Source organism: Taudactylus pleione, unplaced genomic scaffold, assembly GCF_031769625.1.
Source record: "Taudactylus pleione unplaced genomic scaffold, aTauple2 ptg000819l, whole genome shotgun sequence".
Classification (NCBI taxonomy): domain Eukaryota; kingdom Metazoa; phylum Chordata; class Amphibia; order Anura; family Myobatrachidae; genus Taudactylus; species Taudactylus pleione.
The window spans coordinates 233922-255960 of record NW_028285221.1 but is presented as its reverse complement, the minus strand read 5'-3'; the positions used below and the strand labels follow the sequence as shown (position 1 = coordinate 255960).

General features: G+C 42.6%; 1 protein-coding gene across 1 annotated transcript in view; it reads left to right on the top strand.

The window, feature by feature from the left end:
- LOC148474689 (cytochrome P450 4B1-like) overlaps window positions 1-22039 on the top strand; it is a 291441-nt gene that overhangs the window by 112010 nt on the left and 157392 nt on the right. The window contains exons 9-11 of the mRNA XM_088458237.1: window positions 7638-7771; window positions 11717-11781; window positions 15197-15279. Of these exons, the coding sequence (XP_088314363.1) occupies window positions 7638-7771; window positions 11717-11781; window positions 15197-15279 (282 nt within the window). The remainder of the gene's footprint in view (window positions 1-7637; window positions 7772-11716; window positions 11782-15196; window positions 15280-22039) is intronic.

Here is a 22039-nt window from a genome sequence, read left to right as displayed (position 1 = left end):
GATAGATATATATCATAGACATTGGGTGTACACACTGATAGATATATATGATAGACATTGGGTGTACACACTGATAGATATGATAGACATTGGGTGTACACACTGATGGATATATATGATAGACATTGGGTGTACACACTGATAGATATGATAGACATTGTGTGTACACTCTGATAGATATATATGATAGACATTGGGTGTACACACTGATAGATACAGTATATATGATAGACATTGGGTGTACACACTGAGATATATATGATAGACATTGGGTGTACACACTGATAGATATATATGATAGACATTGGGTGTACACACTAATAGATATATATGATAGACATTGGGTGTACACACTGATAGATATATATGATAGACATTGGGTGTACACACTGATAGATATATATGATAGACATTGTACACACTGATATCTATGTATGATAGACATTGGATGTACACACTGATAGATATATATGATAGACATTGGGTGTACACACTGATAGATATATATGATCGACATTGGGTGTACACACTGATAGATATGATAGACATTGGGTGTACACACTGATAGATATATATGATAGACATTGGGTGTACACACTGATAGATACAGTATATATGATAGACATTGGGTGTACACACTGATAGATATATATGATAGACATTGGGTGTACACACTGATAGATATGATAGACATTGTGTGTACACACTGATAGATATATATGATAGACATTGGGTGTACACACTGATAGATATATATGATAGACATTGGGTGTACACACTGATAGATATATATGATAGACATTGGGTGTACACACTGATAGATATATATGATAGACATTGGGTGTACACACTGATAGATATATATGATAGACATTGGGTGTACACACTGATAGATACAGTATATATGATAGACATTGGGTGTACACACTGATAGATATATATGATAGACATTGGGTGTACACACTGATAGATATGATAGACATTGTGTGTACACACTGATAGATATATATGATAGACATTGGGTGTACACACTGATAGATCTATATGATAAACATTGGGTGTACACAGTGATAGATATCTATGATAGACATTGGGTGTACACACTGATAGATAGATATGATAGACATTGGGTGTACACACTGATAGATATGATAGACATTGAGTGTACACACTGATAGATATATATGATAGACATTGGGTGTACACACTGATAGATATATATGATAGACATTGGGTGTACACACTGATAGATATGATAGACATTGTGTGTACACACTGATAGATATATATGATAGACATTGGGGGTACACACTGATAGATACAGTATATATGATAGACATTGGGTGTACACACTGATAGATATATATGATAGACATTGGGTGTACACACTGATAGATATGATTGACATTGGGTGTACACACTGATAGATATATATGATAGAAATTGGGTGTACACACTGATAGATAGATATGATAGACATTGGGTGTACACACTGATAGATATGATTGACATTGGGTGTACACACTGATAGATATATATGTTGGACATTGGGTGTACACACTGATAGATCTATATGATAGACATTGGGTGTACACACTGATAGATCTATATGATAGACATTGGGTGTACACACTGATAGATATCTATGATAGACTTTGGGTGTACACACTGATAGATAGATATGATAGACATTGGGTGTACACACTGATAGATATATATGATAGACATTGAGTGTACACACTGATAGATATATATGATAGACATTGGGTGTAGACACTGATAGATATATATGATAGACATTGGGTGTACACACTGATAGATATCTGTGATAGACAATGGGTGTACACACTGATAGATATATATGATAGACATTGGGTGTACACAGTGATAGATATATATGATAGACACTGGGTGTACACACTGATAGATATATATGATAGAAATTGGGTGTACACACTGATAGATAGATATGATAGACATTGGGTGTACACACTGATAGATATGATTGACATTGGGTGTACACACTGATAGATATATATGTTGGACATTGGGTGTACACACTGATAGATCTATATGATAGACATTGGGTGTACACACTGATAGATCTATATGATAGACATTGGGTGTACACACTGATAGATATATATGTTGGACATTGGGTGTACACACTGATAGATCTATATGATAGACATTGGGTGTACACACTGATAGATATATATGTTGGACATTGGGTGTACACACTGATAGATCTATATGATAGACATTGGGTGTACACACTGATAGATCTATATGATAGACATTGGGTGTACACACTGATAGATATCTATGATAGACTTTGGGTGTACACACTGATAGATAGATATGATAGACATTGGGTGTACACACTGATAGATATATATGATAGACATTGAGTGTACACACTGATAGATATATATGATAGACATTGGGTGTAGACACTGATAGATATATATGATAGACATTGGGTGTACACACTGATAGATATCTGTGATAGACAATGGGTGTACACACTGATAGATATATATGATAGACATTGGGTGTACACAGTGATAGATATATATGATAGACACTGGGTGTACACACTGATAGATATATATGATAGAAATTGGGTGCACACACTGATAGATAGATATGATAGACATTGGGTGTACACACTGATAGATATGATTGACATTGGGTGTACACACTGATAGATATATATGTTGGACATTGGGTGTACACACTGATAGATCTATATGATAGACATTGGGTGTACACACTGATAGATCTATATGATAGACATTGGGTGTACACACTGATAGATATCTATGATAGACATTGGGTGTACACACTGATAGATATATATGATAGACATTGGGTGTACACAGTGATAGATATATATGATAGACACTGGGTGTACACACTGATAGATATATATGATAGATATCTTTCAGTGAAGTCATCCTACCACTTCTCTGAACAGGCAATTCTTAATGATATCGTCTAAGTTGGCCTGCATGTACGGAAGACCAATGATATCTATATTGTCCATGCGGGAATGCGCATCGTTCGCTGCAGAAAAATTTACGATATGAAAGATTAATCATAGAGCGATATTGTTATCATAGATATCGTACCGTGTGTACGTGCCTTTACATATTACTAACTGCATTTTTTAATACGCGTCACTTAAAAGCAATCTGCTTAGAGGAGGCTGCCATGATGTTTCTTCCTCCACCAAATGGGTTCCAAAGAACTCTTCGAAGTGTTACTCCTTTTACAGACTCTGAGTCACCTACAAAGGCCAATGTATAGCATATCTCAGTCTGGTTCTAAGTGATTTAATATAATTCTTATTTATGTCTAGTAACATTGATTGGGAATGTGAAGACATAATTTATTTTATTTTCTCTAATGTGTGGAGAATACGTGGACTCGCACACAAAGCTACAATACATGTAGTGCCAACTTTCACATTTATAAAATGTTTAATAAGAACAGAACTGATATACAGTTTTGTTAAGAAGCATTAAAGGCTTATAAGGCATTAAATACTACTATTCATTGTTCTAGAAAAAATTCTCATTCATGTTAAATCACATCTAATTCTCCAAAAGAATATTATATAATCCATATAGACAATATTCTATAATCCATGGTTTATCATGGTGACTGTATTTTGCAAACAGCTGTTAGTTTGTGCTGACTTCTGTCCATGTCAGGTTGTAGATATGATGGAGGTCATGGGGTAATATCCATACCTATAAACAGCGCATGTAAATTATAAGTGAAAGTGATGAAGCGATTGACAAATTCAACACCCCTAACCAAATAAATATGAAATCGCCAATGTGTCAGCCATAGCACACAGATTTTCTCTATAGGGACCAGTCCAGATGTATTGCTCCTCAAATTGTCCAATATATAGATTGGCTGAACTCTGGTGCCCATGGCCATTTCCTAAACCTAGATCTAATCCAAAATAATTTTAAATTTTCACTCCTAAATCTTAACATTGTGTTCTAAATAATAGGAATTAGCATGTATATCTTATGTGGTATATAATGATTGCACTTCACATTTATGCCATTAATAAAACCTCTCAACTGCTGTACCAGAGATAATGTAATGTGACAAGTGTGATGTGAGAGATACTACACTATATACTGTAAACTTGTCTGTCCAGGTGAATTTGTGAAGTCTTAATAATTGTTTGGAAATTGACAATATGTGGCTGTGATTGGGCGATCTATATTAAGAACAGATTTTACATATTTAGAGCATCTGCCTCATCAGCTTCCAAAGTGTCACTCAGCAGAGACTTATACACATTAATAAAATCATATGATCATTTTTATATAATGGATGGTCCTGTTGTAAATAATAAGGTTTCATCACAAAGTCAGGATATAAAATCTGCAGATATGAGAGGAGGTGTCACAATATACCTAGTACTTAATGCACTAAATTTACATTGATTTAGATTATGAAATAATCTATTTTTACACTCTTTTTATTCCATTATTGTAGCCAATCCCAATTTATAAATGTAAAACATTTGTGTTGGTGAGGACGAAAAGATGATTTTCTTTAAATATATTGATAGTTTTTTATCAGAATCCCAATTACAAGGAGTATAATAAACATAATATATAGGAGTAACTTTATCTGGAGCTGAATTATTCCCATCAACCCACAGAGATGATTATCCAACATAATAGGATTTGCCAAGAATTGTTCTTCTTCTTTTTTTAAATAATTTCTTAAAAGTCTCCGTATAGTAAATGCCAAACTAAATGTATTGGGACATATTCCTAAATTTCCTAGTATATTTATTAACATCTGTAAACAAATAACAGTCATAGAGGTTCGGACCAGAAGTGACAAATATTATTATTTATTGAAAACTGTTGTTCATCAGTCAACTTTTGGGAAGATAAATTGAAAGTAAACTCTCTGGGTGAATGTTTTTTTTTTTTTTCATTTTTGATGTTTTCTTCTTCCTCTTCTTATAACCATAAATCCCTTTGACGTACTATACTACCTTAACTGGCTTTACATTCATAGTACTTTGTAAACTTTCAAACATCTAAAATCATTGCTTTTAGTTTCTAGCAATAAATCTCTTAAATTATAATTTACCCGTGGAAATGATTCATCATCAAGTATTGTCTATACAATTGGTGATTGATTAATTCTAAGTTAAAAACATATTCTCAATATTGTCTATTTGTCTGCCAGGGGTGGATGACCCCGATAATCGCGACACTCCGTCTCCATACTACTTACAGTGGTGTCTCCAGAGTGTACCATTGCTATACCAGTCCCTACTGTATATTGGTACTCTGTAACATCACACATTCAATCAAACAAAGTCACATTTCCAATTTTAATGATTGCAGTGTTTTCCTATTTTCACATAATGGGGTTGATCAATTAGAAGCTACATACTGTACTTATGGTACCATAGGAAATCCATGATTCCAGGGTGAGATCAGACCATGGGGGGTGAGTTGCGAGGCCACCGGCAGCTGTGTATTTGTAACTGTGTAGTGTGGCCGCGCTCACTGCGCTTTACATTACACTAGCAGCGGGTGCAGACAGCGGACCGTGGTGCAAGCCACTGGCTGCACCACTGCTAGTGGGGGCCCCTTCATGTGTGGGGGCCCAGGGACAACTGCCCCCTGTTGCCATCCCTTTATCCAGCCCTGCCTAGACATGTTCTCTATCAATACTGTGGGCTCCTTTCACGAGAGAGATCCTAAAGCTAGACACAGTAAATTGAAGGATGGATAAATGGACATACTGAATCTATATAGATTTATCAGCCAGCTCCATATCTATCCCAGTTCATATGCAGAAATTAAATATAAAATTCATAGCATATTTTACACCAAAATTGTTGTTGGAGGCAACGAATTCCAATGGTTATAAATGTAATTAACCTGAGGCTGACTTACTAAATCACTTATGGTCATGGAAACAGCTGTCCAGGATTATCGTTCACATACTCTAATATTTGTGAATTGATGTTTAGGAAGATTTATCTTTAATAAGGATCTCATTATTTATCAGCTGGGACTAAAATGATGCTCAGTGACTGCAGTGAATGGCCAAGTATTTACTATAAAGCTCTGCGTAATATGTGTGCATTATACTGTATACCGTATATAAAGGATGATAATAAAATGTGTAAGGATCTGCATAAGTAAATGGTAATTGACAAGGGTTACTTTGGAATGTGATGTATAATCTACTTGTTTTAACCAGAGATACTTAAATAATACAGAGGGAGAATCCACAGGTCTCAGACACTAAAGAGTCTTTCCAGGAGACCACTGACTATTAAACAAGAAAAGTAAGCAGGGAAGTGTAGTCAGGAATAGGCCAGAATAAGGGCAGGAATCAGGAAAGTATAGTCAGGAATAGGTCAGAATAAGGGCAGGAAGCAGGGAAGTATAGTCAGGATTCAGGAATAGGCCAGAGTAATGGCAGAAAGAAGGGAAGTGTAGTCTGGAATAGGCCAGAGTAAGGGCAGGAAGCAGGGAAGTGTGGTCAGGAATAGGTCAGAGTAAGGACAGGAAGCAGGGTAATCAGGAATAGGTCAGAGTAACGGCAGGAAGCAGGGAAGTGTAGGCTGGAATAGGTCAGAGTAAGGGCTGGAAGCAGAGAAATGTAGTCAGGAATAGGTCAGAGTAAGGGCAGGAAGCAAGGAAGTGTAGGCTGGAATAGGCCAGAGTAAGGGCAGGAAGCAGGGAAGTATAGTCAGGATTCAGGAATAGGCCAGAGTAATGGCAGAAAGAAGGGAAGTGTAGTCTGGAATAGGTCAGAGTAAGGGCTGGAAGCAGGGAAATGTAGTCAGGAATAGGTCAGAGTAAAGGCAGGAAGCAAGGAACTGTGATCAGGAATAGGTCAGAGTAAGGGCAGGAAGCAGGGAAGTGTAGTCAGGAATAGGCCAGAGTAAGGGCAGGAAGCAGGGAAGTGTAATCAGGAATTGGTAAGAGTAAGGGCAGGAAGCAAGGAAGTGTAGTCAGGAATAGGCCAGAGTAAGGGCAGGAAGCAGGGAAGTGTAGTCAGGAATTGGTAAGAGTAAGGGCAGGAAGCAGGGAAGTGTGGTTATCAATAGGTCAGAGTAAGGATAGTAAGTAGGGAAGTGTGGTCAGGAATAGTCCAGTGTAAGGGCAGGAAGCAGGGAAGTGTAGTCCAGCAGATGTCATGGTCAGGGCAGGCACATTATGATCACATTCTACAAATATAATCAAGATCAGGAACCAAGAAACAGCAGGGATATGCTCATGCACTATTCCATAGCATGATAACCAGTTGCACAGGAGAGTTGAGACTGGGGGTGTAATTAGCCGTTGAACATAATAGGGCATGGAAAAAACAGGTATCGCCAATGGGCACTGCCTCCCTTGCACAATGAAGAGCCAGAAAGCCAAATAACATGGAAACTAGTATATAGTCACTCTGCTGCTAACATATAATTGCTAACTTATTAACCAGCTGCCCCCACACATTACAGTCACATACAAGTATCTGTAGGAAATCACTAATGGATACACTGTCACACTATAATACTAAGCAGTATACTGTATGTGTAATATGTGTAATATCACTTATCCTTTGTGTGTGATCAGGGACGATCTGGGTAAGATGACGTACGCCGGCATGTGCATTAAGGAGTGTATTCGGCTCTATCCCCCCGTACCAGCGGTGGGTCGTGAGCTCAGCGAGCCAATCACATTCTGCGATGGGCGGAGCCTGCCCAAAGGTCAGTCACTATTTCTACCTGCGATTCCCAATTACATGTTTGTGTCTGACATCTATATTAGATTGCAAGCCCTTTGGCATAGACTTCTCTTTCCTACTATATTTTTATGTTTAAAGGGCCTGATGGCATACGCAAATGGCCGATTGTTGCGTACTGCGCATGCATCGCAGTGCGCGACCATTGAACTGCGATCACATTGCGATCACGCAGAGCACAGAAAGCCATCGCAGAGTGAGTGACAGGTAGTCAGCGTTTGGGGGTGGTGATGAGGGTGTGGTCAGAGAAACGCAGGCGTGACTGTCCATTTGAACGCCATTACAGAGGCGTGCATATATTTGCTACTGCGACGGCATACGCAGCGTGAGTACTCACTGTGTACAGAAAGGTTACTAATTTCTGAGTAAGGTCTACCCTGCTATAAATGTGCGTGAGGGGCCGATGTTACTTGTTGGACCGATGTTTTCGCTGGATTGCAAAATATTACGGATATGAGATAGCGGTGGCGTCTTTATGTTGGCCTGTGACGGCTTTGTGATTGCAAACATTAGCATATTTTCGCAGCAGACCTGTGTGCGTAATCACAGCAGCGATCACAAAAGCCATCTGTGCTGAATCAGAAACAAAGGTGTTGATCCATTTGTCGTTAATACTGTGTGATTTCTGTGTATTATGTCACATCATATATGTAAAGCTATACAATCCTATGTTACAGTTTATGTATCCCTGATCAAATAGCATGTATCATGTAATCTCTCCATGAAAAGAATCAACACTTCTTGGGGGGGTGGACCATAAACATGCTGTGAGGAGGCAAGAGAAAGGGGCTTCTAGGACTTGCCTGCATGTAGTAAAGAGTTAACCCCATGACCCAGTTCTCTGTTCTTAAATTGAAGCCCTCGGTCTGCATAAGTCTCATACAGGAAGTTTGCCAGCAGCAGATAGCAAGAGAGTGTTACTGTTACTAAGCCCTCCTCCTTCCTCTCTGGAAAGACTGACACCAGGGCCCACCAATGAGAGAGGGAAGTAGGGTGGTGCAGCAAGGGGAATTGTGGGATAGTGTGTGAGTACAGTGTGACTCTGGAGGTTGGGGTGTTGTCCCCTCTTAGTGTCTTTAGATATATAGCAGCTCTGTGTGCCCTGTTACAGCTGTCATTGCTGGCCAGGTAGGGAGGAGATATAGCGCAGCTATGTGTGCCCTGCTACAGCTGCCATTGCTGGCCAGGTAGGGAGGAGATATATAGCAGCTATGTGTGCCCTGCTACAGCTGTCATTGCTGGCCAGGTAGGGAGGAGATATAGCGCAGCTATGTGTGTCCTGCTACAGCTGTCATTGCTGGCCAGGTAGGTAGGAGATATATAGCAGCTCTGTGTGCCCTGCTACAGCTGTTATTGCTGGACAGGTAGGGAGGAGATATAGAGCAGCTCTGTGTGCCCTGCTACAGCTGTCATTGCTGTCCAGGTAGGGAGGAGATAAACAGCATCTCTGTATGCCCTGCTACAGCTGTCGTTGCTAGCCAGGTAGGGAGGAGATATATAGCAGCTCTGTGAGCCCAGCTACAGGTGTCATTGCTGGCCAGGAAAGGAGATATACAGCAGCTCTGTGTGCCCTGCTACAGCTGCCATTGCTGGCCAGGTAGGGAGGAGATATAGAGCAGCTATGTGTGCCCTGCTACAGCTGCCATTGCTGGCCAGGTAGGGAGGAGATATACAGCAGCTCTGTGTGCCCTGCTACAGCTGCCATTGCTGGCCAGGTAGGGAGGAGATATATAGCAGCTATGTGTGCCCTGCTACAGCTGTCATTGCTGGCCAGGTAGGGAGGAGATATAGCGCAGCTATGTGTGTCCTGCTACAGCTGTCATTGCTGGCCAGGTAGGTAGGAGATATATAGCAGCTCTGTGTGCCCTGCTACAGCTGTTATTGCTGGACAGGTAGGGAGGAGATATAGAGCAGCTCTGTGTGCCCTGCTACAGCTGTCATTGCTGTCCAGGTAGGGAGGAGATAAACAGCATCTCTGTATGCCCTGCTACAGCTGTCGTTGCTAGCCAGGTAGGGAGGAGATATATAGCAGCTCTGTGAGCCCAGCTACAGGTGTCATTGCTGGCCAGGAAAGGAGATATACAGCAGCTCTGTGTGCCCTGCTACAGCTGCCATTGCTGGCCAGGTAGGGAGGAGATATAGAGCAGCTATGTGTGCCCTGCTACAGCTGCCATTGCTGGCCAGGTAGGGAGGAGATATACAGCAGCTCTGTGTGCCCTGCTACAGCTGCCATTGCTGGCCAGGTAGGGAGGAGATATACAGCATCTCTTTGTGTCCTGCTACAGCTGCCATTGCTGGCCAGGTAGGGAGGAGATATACAGCATCTCTGTGTGCCCTGCTACAGCTGTCATTGCTGTCCTGGTAGGGAGGAGATAAACAGCATCTCTGTATGCCCTGCTACAGCTGTCGTTGCTAGCCAGGTAGGGAAGAGATATATAGCAGCTCTGTGTGCCCAGCTACAGCTGTCATTGCTGGCCAGGAAGGGAGATATACAGCAGCTCTGTGTGCCCTGCTACAGCTGCCATTGCTGGCCAGGTAGGGAAGAGATATAGAGCAGCTCTGTGTGCCCTGCTACAGCTGCCATTGCTGGCCAGTTAGGGAGGAGATATACAGCAGCTCTGTGTGCCCTTCTACAGCTGCCATTGCTGGCCAGGTAGGGAAGAGATATAGAGCAGCTCTGTGTGCCCTGCTACAGCTGCCATTGCTGGTCAGGTAGGGAGGTGATATACAGCAGCTCTGTGTGCTCTGCTACAGCTGCCATTGCTGGCCAGGTAGGGAAGAGATATACAGCATTTCTGTGTGCCCTGTTACAGCTGTCATTGCTGGCCTGATACAGCTATCACAGCTGGCCAGGTAGGGAGGAGATATACAGTAGCTCTGTGTGCCCTGTTACAGCTGCCATTGCTGGCCAGGTAGAGAGGAGATATAGAGCAGCTGGAACAGACTTTGCTGAACTCTGAGTGGACTGTATTGAGATAACCCGGCTTACTGCTGGATTTCTGTGTTTCTAAGAATAAAGTTCATCATGCCTTTATTATAACCCGCTCCACTGTGTGATCCCTGAACCCCAGGATACCGAGGTCCCCCGGTATCCTCAGACATGCCCCAGATGATGCAAAATTACTGCTTCATTTTTGCTTTGCCCCAAACTCAGAATTCTAAAGGGCTCACAACCTTCCTACTGTATCTTTCTGTGTGATTTATGAAGGATTTACAATTTCCAACAAATATTCTTTGGAAAATCAACAAAATGGTGTCATGTGATAGATATTTTTAAACGGAGTGATAAAATCGCACCTAAGTATTACATACAGCAAGATTTTGTTTCTGCATTAATTATATTAGTACTGATATTAGATCACCCGAACAAGGATAGAGGGAACCAGCCCATGATGGGCACAATTTAACGAGACATAACCCCTGTAGCACTCGCTCCTTTCAGTTATTTAACAAATAGCAGTAAACTAAGATTTTCATTGTTTGTCACTGAATCACTTACAGTACGCGATCAGTAGATGGCGAGAGCGATACGTTCCCCATTGCTGGCATTGGGGACCCAGCAAGAGACTTTCCGGTTACAGAAAAACCTTCCAGGCACTGCCGGGTCCCGGGTCCCCGCCGGGTGAAAGTGTCATGTACATGTACAGACTGGATGCCGCCTAGGAGGGGAACATCGCTGGACCTCGCCGGGGGTAAGTATTGATAAATACCAGTGACATCTTCATTACTAACACTGCAATACTAAATGAAACATGCCGCTGGTAATATAGTTCTTAGTTAAATAGGGGCCGATGTCTTATAACATTTCTACAGAACAATTATTATCATTTACATTATTACCTGTAACCGTGATATAACAGTGTTGTCTCAAGTGTTTGTTTTGAAACTATTTTATTTTCTTACATGACAGGTACAAATGTTTTCGTGGCTTTATACACTATTAACAAGCACCCCAGCTTGTGGGATGATCCAGAGGTAATTTGGGGGCAAGATTCAATCATTATCTTAATGTGTTTTATTTTGTATGATTTAGTAAAATGTATTACTTAGTATGTATTATCACCAGTGGCGGCTCCAGGGGTAAGGCTGCAGCGCAGTCCAAGATTCAAACAGGGGATCCACACCAACTGCCACTCCAAATGGTGCCAAACATCATGCCCGGGACTCACTGGCAGTTGGTGTAGCTCCCCTATTTGAATCTTGGACTGTGCTGCAGCCTCACCTCTGGAGCCGCCACTGATTATCACAGAATTAAAACATTAATTCCAAGCCCTGAATAATGCTCACCACATGCAAGGCCTGTACAGGGAGCCTGTGTACGTGCGTGATGTGGCATTGCCAGAGGGGCGCATACACACTATGCAGAAACACGGACTTGAGCTTCCTGTTGCAGATTTGATTAAAAAAATTGAATTAACAATGTAATAAATGTATAATTTTATTACCAAAGCATTTTTCCTTTATGAGAATGTGATGCCCCCCCAGGTGGTGTATACAGTAAGTGTGTTAAGTTGAGTTATTTGCGTACTTAGCTGTTTGGGGAAGAAATTCCTCTATGTTGTTTCACTTCCTGTTATCTTCTTATTCCACCAGAGAGGTAACGAGGATTAGTCCAGACAGTTTGGGTAATAAAAGTCACATATACAGCTTCACACAATACATACATTCAAACAATAGAAATTCACATAAATCAATGAATACACCCTATGGCAGTTTATTTAGCAGGAACTCCAAAGTAGACTGAAAGGTAAATTGAGTTACACTTCATAGTTCATAAGAAAATTCAGAATTAAGTTTTGTTTGCCATCAATTTTATATGTTATGCTAACAACAAAGTAACTATTCATTTCAGTATACATTAACATAAACAATTCCTTTTTAAGATTCTAATGAAGACACAATAATTTTCCCAGAAGAAATGCACCCTTTTGGCCAGATACCCTTGCGTTGGTGCACATATGTGGTTAATGGTTTGCTGGTGTATTGGTGAACAGGACTGTGGGAAGGTTCCTGCTGCTCCATATGTTGCTGTAATGGGCGCTTGCACGGTGCAAACCCGGGCTTGTTAACTTGGCCGCAGTGAAGGAAGCTGTTACCTGATCCTCGTCGGCAGAAGTATGCAGTTCAGCGCCACCAGAGGCTGGTACAGTGCTCTCTCCTCAGTGCAGAGCCTCAGCTGTCACTCATTTGGAAAGGGGAGGCTTATGGGGCAGCACCAGAGCTGTCTTCTAACAGCGCTCACTGACAGACCTCTCCTGCAGCACAATAGAGGTCTCCTGCAGCACAGTAGAGGTCTCCTGCAGCACAGTAGAGGTCTCCTGCAGCACAGTAGAGGTCACCTGCAGCACAATAGAGGTCTCCTGCAGCACAATAGAGGTCTCCTGCAGCACAGTAGAGGTCTCCTGCAGCAGGCAAACCTCGGTGCTGACTCTCTCACTGACACTGTCCAGAAGCAGCTGCCTCCATTAGCCACAGCTGACAGTGCTCAGCCAGCACAGCTACAACCACCCAGAAAGTTACCTCAGGAGTCTGCCCAACTGTCACCAACATCCAACTGTCCCAGGCCCAACCACCTGACCCCGGTCATGTGACCTTCTCATGACCTCTTTAGCAGTTGCAGAGGCTGCTGGAAATTGTCTCTCTGTAATGGCACAATATCTGACATAATGCCTCACATAGCAGGGTATTACAAGACGGTGATAGTGATTATACCGTAATTGTCCTTGTTACATTGGAAATATCCAGCTTCCCATGTACAGTATGGGAAAACTATCACCAGAGATGGAGACTGCGCCATATTGGGCATTAGTCAACACCAGCAGGTCTCTAATAAAGATCAAAAAGCCGGAAAAGGGTTTTCAGAGCTTTATAAAAAGACCCCTAAATTCAGTCTGAGTTTGGACCACAATTATAAAAAAAAATAATTTCACATTACTAATATATGAGGTCATAGTTGGGCCGATGCAAGTTTTCTCTGTGCTCTAGGTAAGATTTCAGCCTATTTCCCTCACATGTCCTCTGCCCACCAGCTTTTCCCTCACATGTCCTCTGCTCGCTAGTTTTTACATCACATTTCCTCTGCCTGCCAGATTCTTCCTCACACGTCCTCTGCTCACCAGCTTTTCCCTCACATGTCCTTTGCTTGCCAGCTTTTCCTTCACATGTTCTATGCCCGCCAGCTTCTCTCACATGTCCTATGCACACCAGTTCTCTCACATATCCTTTGCTTGCTAGTTTTTACATCACATTGCCTCTGCCTGCCAGATTCTTCCTCACATGTCCTCTGCTCACCAGCTTTTCCCTCACATGTCCTATGCTAACCAGCTTCTGTCCCACATGTCCTCTGCTCACTAGTTTTTCCTTCACATGTCCCCTGTCTGGTAGCTTTGCCCTCATATGGCCAAATGCCCCCTCATCAGTTTTCCTCACATGCCCCTCTGCCTGAAAGATTTTTTTTAACAGCCCTTCTGCCCACCAAGCGCCCCCCTTACCCAATTCTCTATCACCTTGGCAACTGCACAGGAAGCTCAGGAACACCTGCCAGTGTGAGAGTGTACCATGTGACTGCAACAGCCATGATACCAAGAGAGGGCATAATGAAGAGATGGTGCTGCTGCCCTGGTGAATGTTGCTGTCCTGGCCTCCATTAGCTTAGCCTTTCAGGTGCCAGGAAGACCAATTAACAAAATAAGTGCTGGCTGATCTCTCTGCCTGGGTGGGAGCGGCACTCTTGGTGATGGGGGAGCGGCACTCTTGGTGATGGGGGAGAGGCACTCTTGGTGATGGGGGAGCGGCACTCTTGGTGATTGGGGAGAGGCACTCTTGGTGATGGGGGAGCGGCACTCTTGGTGATGGGGGAGCGGCACTCTTGGTGATTGGGAAGAGGCACTCTTTGTGATGGGGGAGCGGCACTCTTGGTGATGGGGGAGCTACTCACTAATGTCATTTTTACACCGCTACAAAAAAACATGGCCCAGGAATCGTACCCGGCTAGCTACCCACAGGGGTGCCGAGAAGGGAGAGGAGCAGGTACTAATTACACAGGATGTTGGAGAGGCCGGGCGGAGTGCCAGGTCCGGCACTGCTGATCCATTCCTATTAAATCACAGCAGCCCAGCATACGCTGCTGTGTGCTGGGCTGCAGTGGGAGACTGCTCGCAGCTGCATAGCAGTCTCCTACGCCTGTGGAGGGGAGCGATCATGTTGATAGCGCCCCCCTGGCTTTGTGTCAGTAATGAGAGGTTCACAGCGACCCCCTCACCAGCATGCAGCGGCGATGCAAAAATAAGCATCTCAAATGCCAGCGGCTCCGTAGCCTGAGGGATCATGTGGTTGGAGACTATTTACAGATTTACATTTGATATAAATCATGTGATTCTTATGTTTTCAGGTGTTTGACCCAATGAGATTTTCACCTGACAACGCATCCAAGAGACAAGCCTTCAGCTACCTTCCCTTCTCAGCCGGATCCAGGTATAACTCCTTCTACACAGCTACTCTCCAACATGTGTGTTATTATATAGGCACTTATTCCATTACCTATGAGACACACCTACACCTTCCTTCCCTTCTCAGCCAGATCCAGGTATAACTCCTTCTACACAGCGACTCTCCATCATATGTGTTATTATATAGGCACTTATTCCATTACCTGTGAGACATGCCTACACCTTCCTTCCCTTCTCAGCCGGATCCAGGTATAACTCCTTCTACACAGCGACTCTCCAACATGTGTGTTATTATATAGGCACTTATTCCATTACCTGTGACACATGCCTACAGCTTCCTTCCCTTCTCAGCCGGATCCAGGTATAACTCCATCTACACAGCGACTCTCCAACATGTGTGTTATTATATAGGCACTTATTCCATTACCTGTGAGACATGCCTACACCTTCCTTCCCTTCTCAGCCGGATCCAGGTATAACTCCTTCTACACAGCTACTCTCCAACATATGTGTTATTATATAGGCACTTATTCCATTACCTGTGAGACACGCCTACAGCTTCCTTCTCTTCTCAGCCGGATCCAGGTATAACTCCTTCTACACAGCTACTCTCCAACATATGTGTTATTATATAGGCACTTATTCCATTACCTGTGAGACACGGCTACACCTTCCCTTCTCAACCAGATCCAGGTATAACTCCTTCTACACAGCTACTCTCCAACATATGTGTTATTATATAGGCACTTATTCCATTACCTGTGAGACACACCTCCATCTTCCTTCCCTTCTCAGTCAGATCCAGGTATAACTCCTTCTACACAGCTATTCTCCAACATGTGTGTTATTATATAGGCACTTATTCCATTACGTGTGAGACACGGCTACACCATCCCTTCTCAGCCGGATCCAGGTATAACTCCTTCTACACAGCTACTCTCCAACATATGTGTTATTATATAGGCACTTATTCCATTACCTGTGAGACACGGCTACACCTTCCCTTCTCAGCCAGATCCAGGTATAACTCCTTCTACACAGCTACTCTCCTACATATGTGTTATTATATAGGCACTTATTCCATTACCTGTGAGACATGCCTACACCTTCCTTCTCTTCTCAGCCGGATCCAGGTATAACTCCTTCTACACAGCTACTCTCCAACATATGTGTTATTATATAGGCACTTATTCCATTACCTGTGAGACACGGCTACACCTTCCCTTCTCAGCCAGATCCAGGTATAACTCCTTCTACACAGCTACTCTCCAACATGTGTGTTATTATATAGGCACTTATTTCATTACCTGTGAGACACACCTCCATCTTCCTTCCCTTCTCAGTCAGATCCAGGTATAACTCCTTCTACACAGCTAGTCTCCTACATATGTGTTATTATATAAGTACTTATTCCATTATCTGTGACACACGCCTACACCTTCCTTCCCTTCTCTGCCGGATCCAGGTATAACTCCTTCTACACAGCTACTCTCCAACATATGTGTTATTATATAGGCACTTATTCCATACCTGTGAGACATGCCTACACCTTCCTTCCCTTCTTAGCCAGATCCAGGTGTAACTCCTTCTACACAGCTACTCTCCAACATATGTGTTATTATATAGGCACTTATTCCATTACCTGTGAGACACTCCTATACCTTCCTTCCCTTCTCTGCCAGATCCAGGTATAACTCCTTCTACACAGCTACTCTCCATCATATGTGTTATTATATAGGCACTTATTCCATTACCTGTGAGATATGCCTACACCTTCCTTCCCTTCTCAGCCGGATCCAGGTATAACTCCTTCTACACAGCTACTCTCCAACATATGTGTTATTATATAGGCACTTATTCCATTACCTGTGAGACATGCCTACACCTTCCTTCCCTTCTTAGCCGGATCCAGGTGTAACTCCTTCTACACAGCTACTCTCCAACATATGTGTTATTATATAGGCACTTATTCCATTACCTGTGAGACACTCCTATACCTTCCTTCCCTTCTCTGCCAGATCCAGGTATAACTCCTTCTACACAGCTACTCTCCATCATATGTGTTATTATATAGGCACTTATTCCATTACCTATGAGACATGCCTACACCTTCCTTCCCTTCTTAGCCGGATCCAGGTATAAGTCATTCTACACAGCTACTCTCCAACATGTGTGTTATTATATAGGCACTTATTCCATTACCTGTGAGACACTCCTATACCTTCCTTCCCTTCTCTGCCAGATCCAGGTATAACTCCTTCTACACAGCTACTCTCCATCATATGTGTTATTATATAGGCACTTATTCCATTACCTGTGAGATATGCCTACACCTTCCTTCCCTTCTCAGCCGGATCCAGGTATAACTCCTTCTACACAGCTACTCTCCAACATATGTGTTATTATATAGGCACTTATTCCATTACCTGTCAGACATGCCTACACCTTCCTTCCCTTCTCAGCCGGATCCAGGTGTAACTCCTTCTACACAGCTACTCTCCAACATATGTGTTATTATATAGGCACTTATTCCATTACCTGTGAGACACTCCTATACCTTCCTTCCCTTCTCTGCCAGATCCAGGTATAACTCCTTCTACACAGCTACTCTCCATCATATGTGTTATTATATAGGCACTTATTCCATTACCTGTGAGATATGCCTACACCTTCCTTCCCTTCTCTGCCAGATCCAGGTATAACTCCTTCTACACAGCTACTCTCCAACATATGTGTTATTATATAGGCACTTATTCCATTACCTGTGAGACACGCCTATACCTTCCTTCCCTTCTTAGCCGGATCCAGGTATAAGTCATTCTACACAGCTACTCTCCAACATGTGTGTTATTATATAGGCACTTATTCCATTACCTGTGAGACATGCCTACACCTTCCTTCCCTTCTCAGACAGATCCAGGTATAACTCCTTCTACACAGCTACTCTCCTACATATGTGTTATTATATAGGCACTTATCCATTACCTGTGACACACGCCTACACCTTCCTTCCCTTCTCTGCCGGATCCAGGTATAACTCCTTCTACACAGCTACTCTCCAACATATGTGTTATTATATAGGCACTTATTCCATTACCTGTGAGACACGCCTATACCTTCCTTCCCTTCTTAGCCGGATCCAGGTATAAGTCATTCTACACAGCTACTCTCCTACATATGTGTTATTATATAGGCACTTATTCCATACCTGTGAGACATGCCTACACCTTCCTTCCCTTCTTAGCCGGATCCAGGTGTAACTCCTTCTACACAGCTACTCTCCAACATATGTGTTATTATATAGGCACTTATTCCATTACCTGTGAGACACTCCTATACCTTCCTTCCCTTCTCTGCCAGATCCAGGTATAACTCCTTCTACACAGCTACTCTCCATCATATGTGTTATTATATAGGCACTTATTCCATTACCTGTGAGATATGCCTACACCTTCCTTCCCTTCTCAGCCGGATCCAGGTATAACTCCTTCTACACAGCTACTCTCCAACATATGTGTTATTATATAGGCACTTATTCCATTACCTGTGAGACATGCCTACACCTTCCTTCCCTTCTTAGCCGGATCCAGGTGTAACTCCTTCTACACAGCTACTCTCCAACATATGTGTTATTATATAGGCACTTATTCCATTACCTGTGAGACACTCCTATACCTTCCTTCCCTTCTCTGCCAGATCCAGGTATAACTCCTTCTACACAGCTACTCTCCATCATATGTGTTATTATATAGGCACTTATTCCATTACCTGTGAGATATGCCTACACCTTCCTTCCCTTCTCTGCCAGATCCAGGTATAACTCCTTCTACACAGCTACTCTCCAACATATGTGTTATTATATAGGCACTTATTCCATTACCTGTGAGACACGCCTACACCTTCCTTCCCTTCTCAGCCGGATCCAGGTATAACTCCTTCTACACAGCTACTCTCCAACATGTGTGTTATTATATAGGCACTTATTCCATTACCTGTGAGACACTCCTATACCTTCCTTCCCTTCTCTGCCAGATCCAGGTATAACTCCTTCTACACAGCTACTCTCCATCATATGTGTTATTATATAGGCACTTATTCCATTACCTGTGAGACACGCCTACACCTTCCTTCCCTTCTCAGCCGGATCCAGGTATAACTCCTTCTACACAGCTACTCTCCAACATGTGTGTTATTATATAGGCACTTATTCCATTACCTGTGAGACATGCCTACACCTTCCTTCCCTTCTCTGCCAGATCCAGGTATAACTCCTTCTACACAGCTACTCTCCAACATATGTGTTATTATATAGGCACTTATTCCATTACCTGTGAGACATGCCTACACCTTCCTTCCCTTCTCTGCCAGATCCAGGTATAACTCCTTCTACACAGCTACTCTCCAACATATGTGTTATTATATAGGCACTTATTCCATTACCTGTGAGACACGCCTATACCTTCCTTCCCTTCTTAGCCGGATCCAGGTATAAGTCATTCTACACAGCTACTCTCCTACATATGTGTTATTATATAGGCACTTATTCCATACCTGTGAGACATGCCTACACCTTCCTTCCCTTCTTAGCCGGATCCAGGTGTAACTCCTTCTACACAGCTACTCTCCAACATATGTGTTATTATATAGGCACTTATTCCATTACCTGTGAGACACTCCTATACCTTCCTTCCCTTCTCTGCCAGATCCAGGTATAACTCCTTCTACACAGCTACTCTCCATCATATGTGTTATTATATAGGCACTTATTCCATTACCTGTGAGATATGCCTACACCTTCCTTCCCTTCTCAGCCGGATCCAGGTATAACTCCTTCTACACAGCTACTCTCCAACATATGTGTTATTATATAGGCACTTATTCCATTACCTGTGAGACATGCCTACACCTTCCTTCCCTTCTTAGCCGGATCCAGGTGTAACTCCTTCTACACAGCTACTCTCCAACATATGTGTTATTATATAGGCACTTATTCCATTACCTGTGAGACACTCCTATACCTTCCTTCCCTTCTCTGCCAGATCCAGGTATAACTCCTTCTACACAGCTACTCTCCATCATATGTGTTATTATATAGGCACTTATTCCATTACCTGTGAGATATGCCTACACCTTCCTTCCCTTCTCTGCCAGATCCAGGTATAACTCCTTCTACACAGCTACTCTCCAACATATGTGTTATTATATAGGCACTTATTCCATTACCTGTGAGACACGCCTACACCTTCCTTCCCTTCTCAGCCGGATCCAGGTATAACTCCTTCTACACAGCTACTCTCCAACATGTGTGTTATTATATAGGCACTTATTCCATTACCTGTGAGACATGCCTACACCTTCCTTCCCTTCTCTGCCAGATCCAGGTATAACTCCTTCTACACAGCTACTCTCCAACATATGTGTTATTATATAGGCACTTATTCCATTACCTGTGAGACATGCCTACACCTTCCTTCCCTTCTCTGCCAGATCCAGGTATAACTCCTTCTACACAGCTACTCTCCAACATATGTGTTATTATATAGGCACTTATTCCATTACCTGTGAGACATGCCTACACCTTCCTTCCCTTCTTAGCCGGATCCAGGTGTAACTCCTTCTACACAGCTACTCTCCAACATATGTGTTATTATATAGGCACTTATTCCATTACCTGTGAGACACTCCTATACCTTCCTTCCCTTCTCTGCCAGATCCAGGTATAACTCCTTCTACACAGCTACTCTCCATCATATGTGTTATTATATAGGCACTTATTCCATTACCTATGAGACATGCCTACACCTTCCTTCCCTTCTTAGCCGGATCCAGGTATAAGTCATTCTACACAGCTACTCTCCAACATGTGTGTTATTATATAGGCACTTATTCCATTACCTGTGAGACACTCCTATACCTTCCTTCCCTTCTCTGCCAGATCCAGGTATAACTCCTTCTACACAGCTACTCTCCATCATATGTGTTATTATATAGGCACTTTTTCCATTACCTGTGAGATATGCCTACACCTTCCTTCCCTTCTCAGCCGGATCCAGGTATAACTCCTTCTACACAGCTACTCTCCAACATATGTGTTATTATATAGGCACTTATTCCATTACCTGTCAGACATGCCTACACCTTCCTTCCCTTCTCAGCCGGATCCAGGTGTAACTCCTTCTACACAGCTACTCTCCAACATATGTGTTATTATATAGGCACTTATTCCATTACCTGTGAGACACTCCTATACCTTCCTTCCCTTCTCTGCCAGATCCAGGTATAACTCCTTCTACACAGCTACTCTCCATCATATGTGTTATTATATAGGCACTTATTCCATTACCTGTGAGATATGCCTACACCTTCCTTCCCTTCTCTGCCAGATCCAGGTATAACTCCTTCTACACAGCTACTCTCCAACATATGTGTTATTATATAGGCACTTATTCCATTACCTGTGAGACACGCCTATACCTTCCTTCCCTTCTTAGCCGGATCCAGGTATAAGTCATTCTACACAGCTACTCTCCAACATGTGTGTTATTATATAGGCACTTATTCCATTACCTGTGAGACATGCCTACACCTTCCTTCCCTTCTCAGACAGATCCAGGTATAACTCCTTCTACACAGCTACTCTCCTACATATGTGTTATTATATAGGCACTTATTCCATTACCTGTGACACACGCCTACACCTTCCTTCCCTTCTCTGCCGGATCCAGGTATAACTCCTTCTACACAGCTACTCTCCAACATATGTGTTATTATATAGGCACTTATTC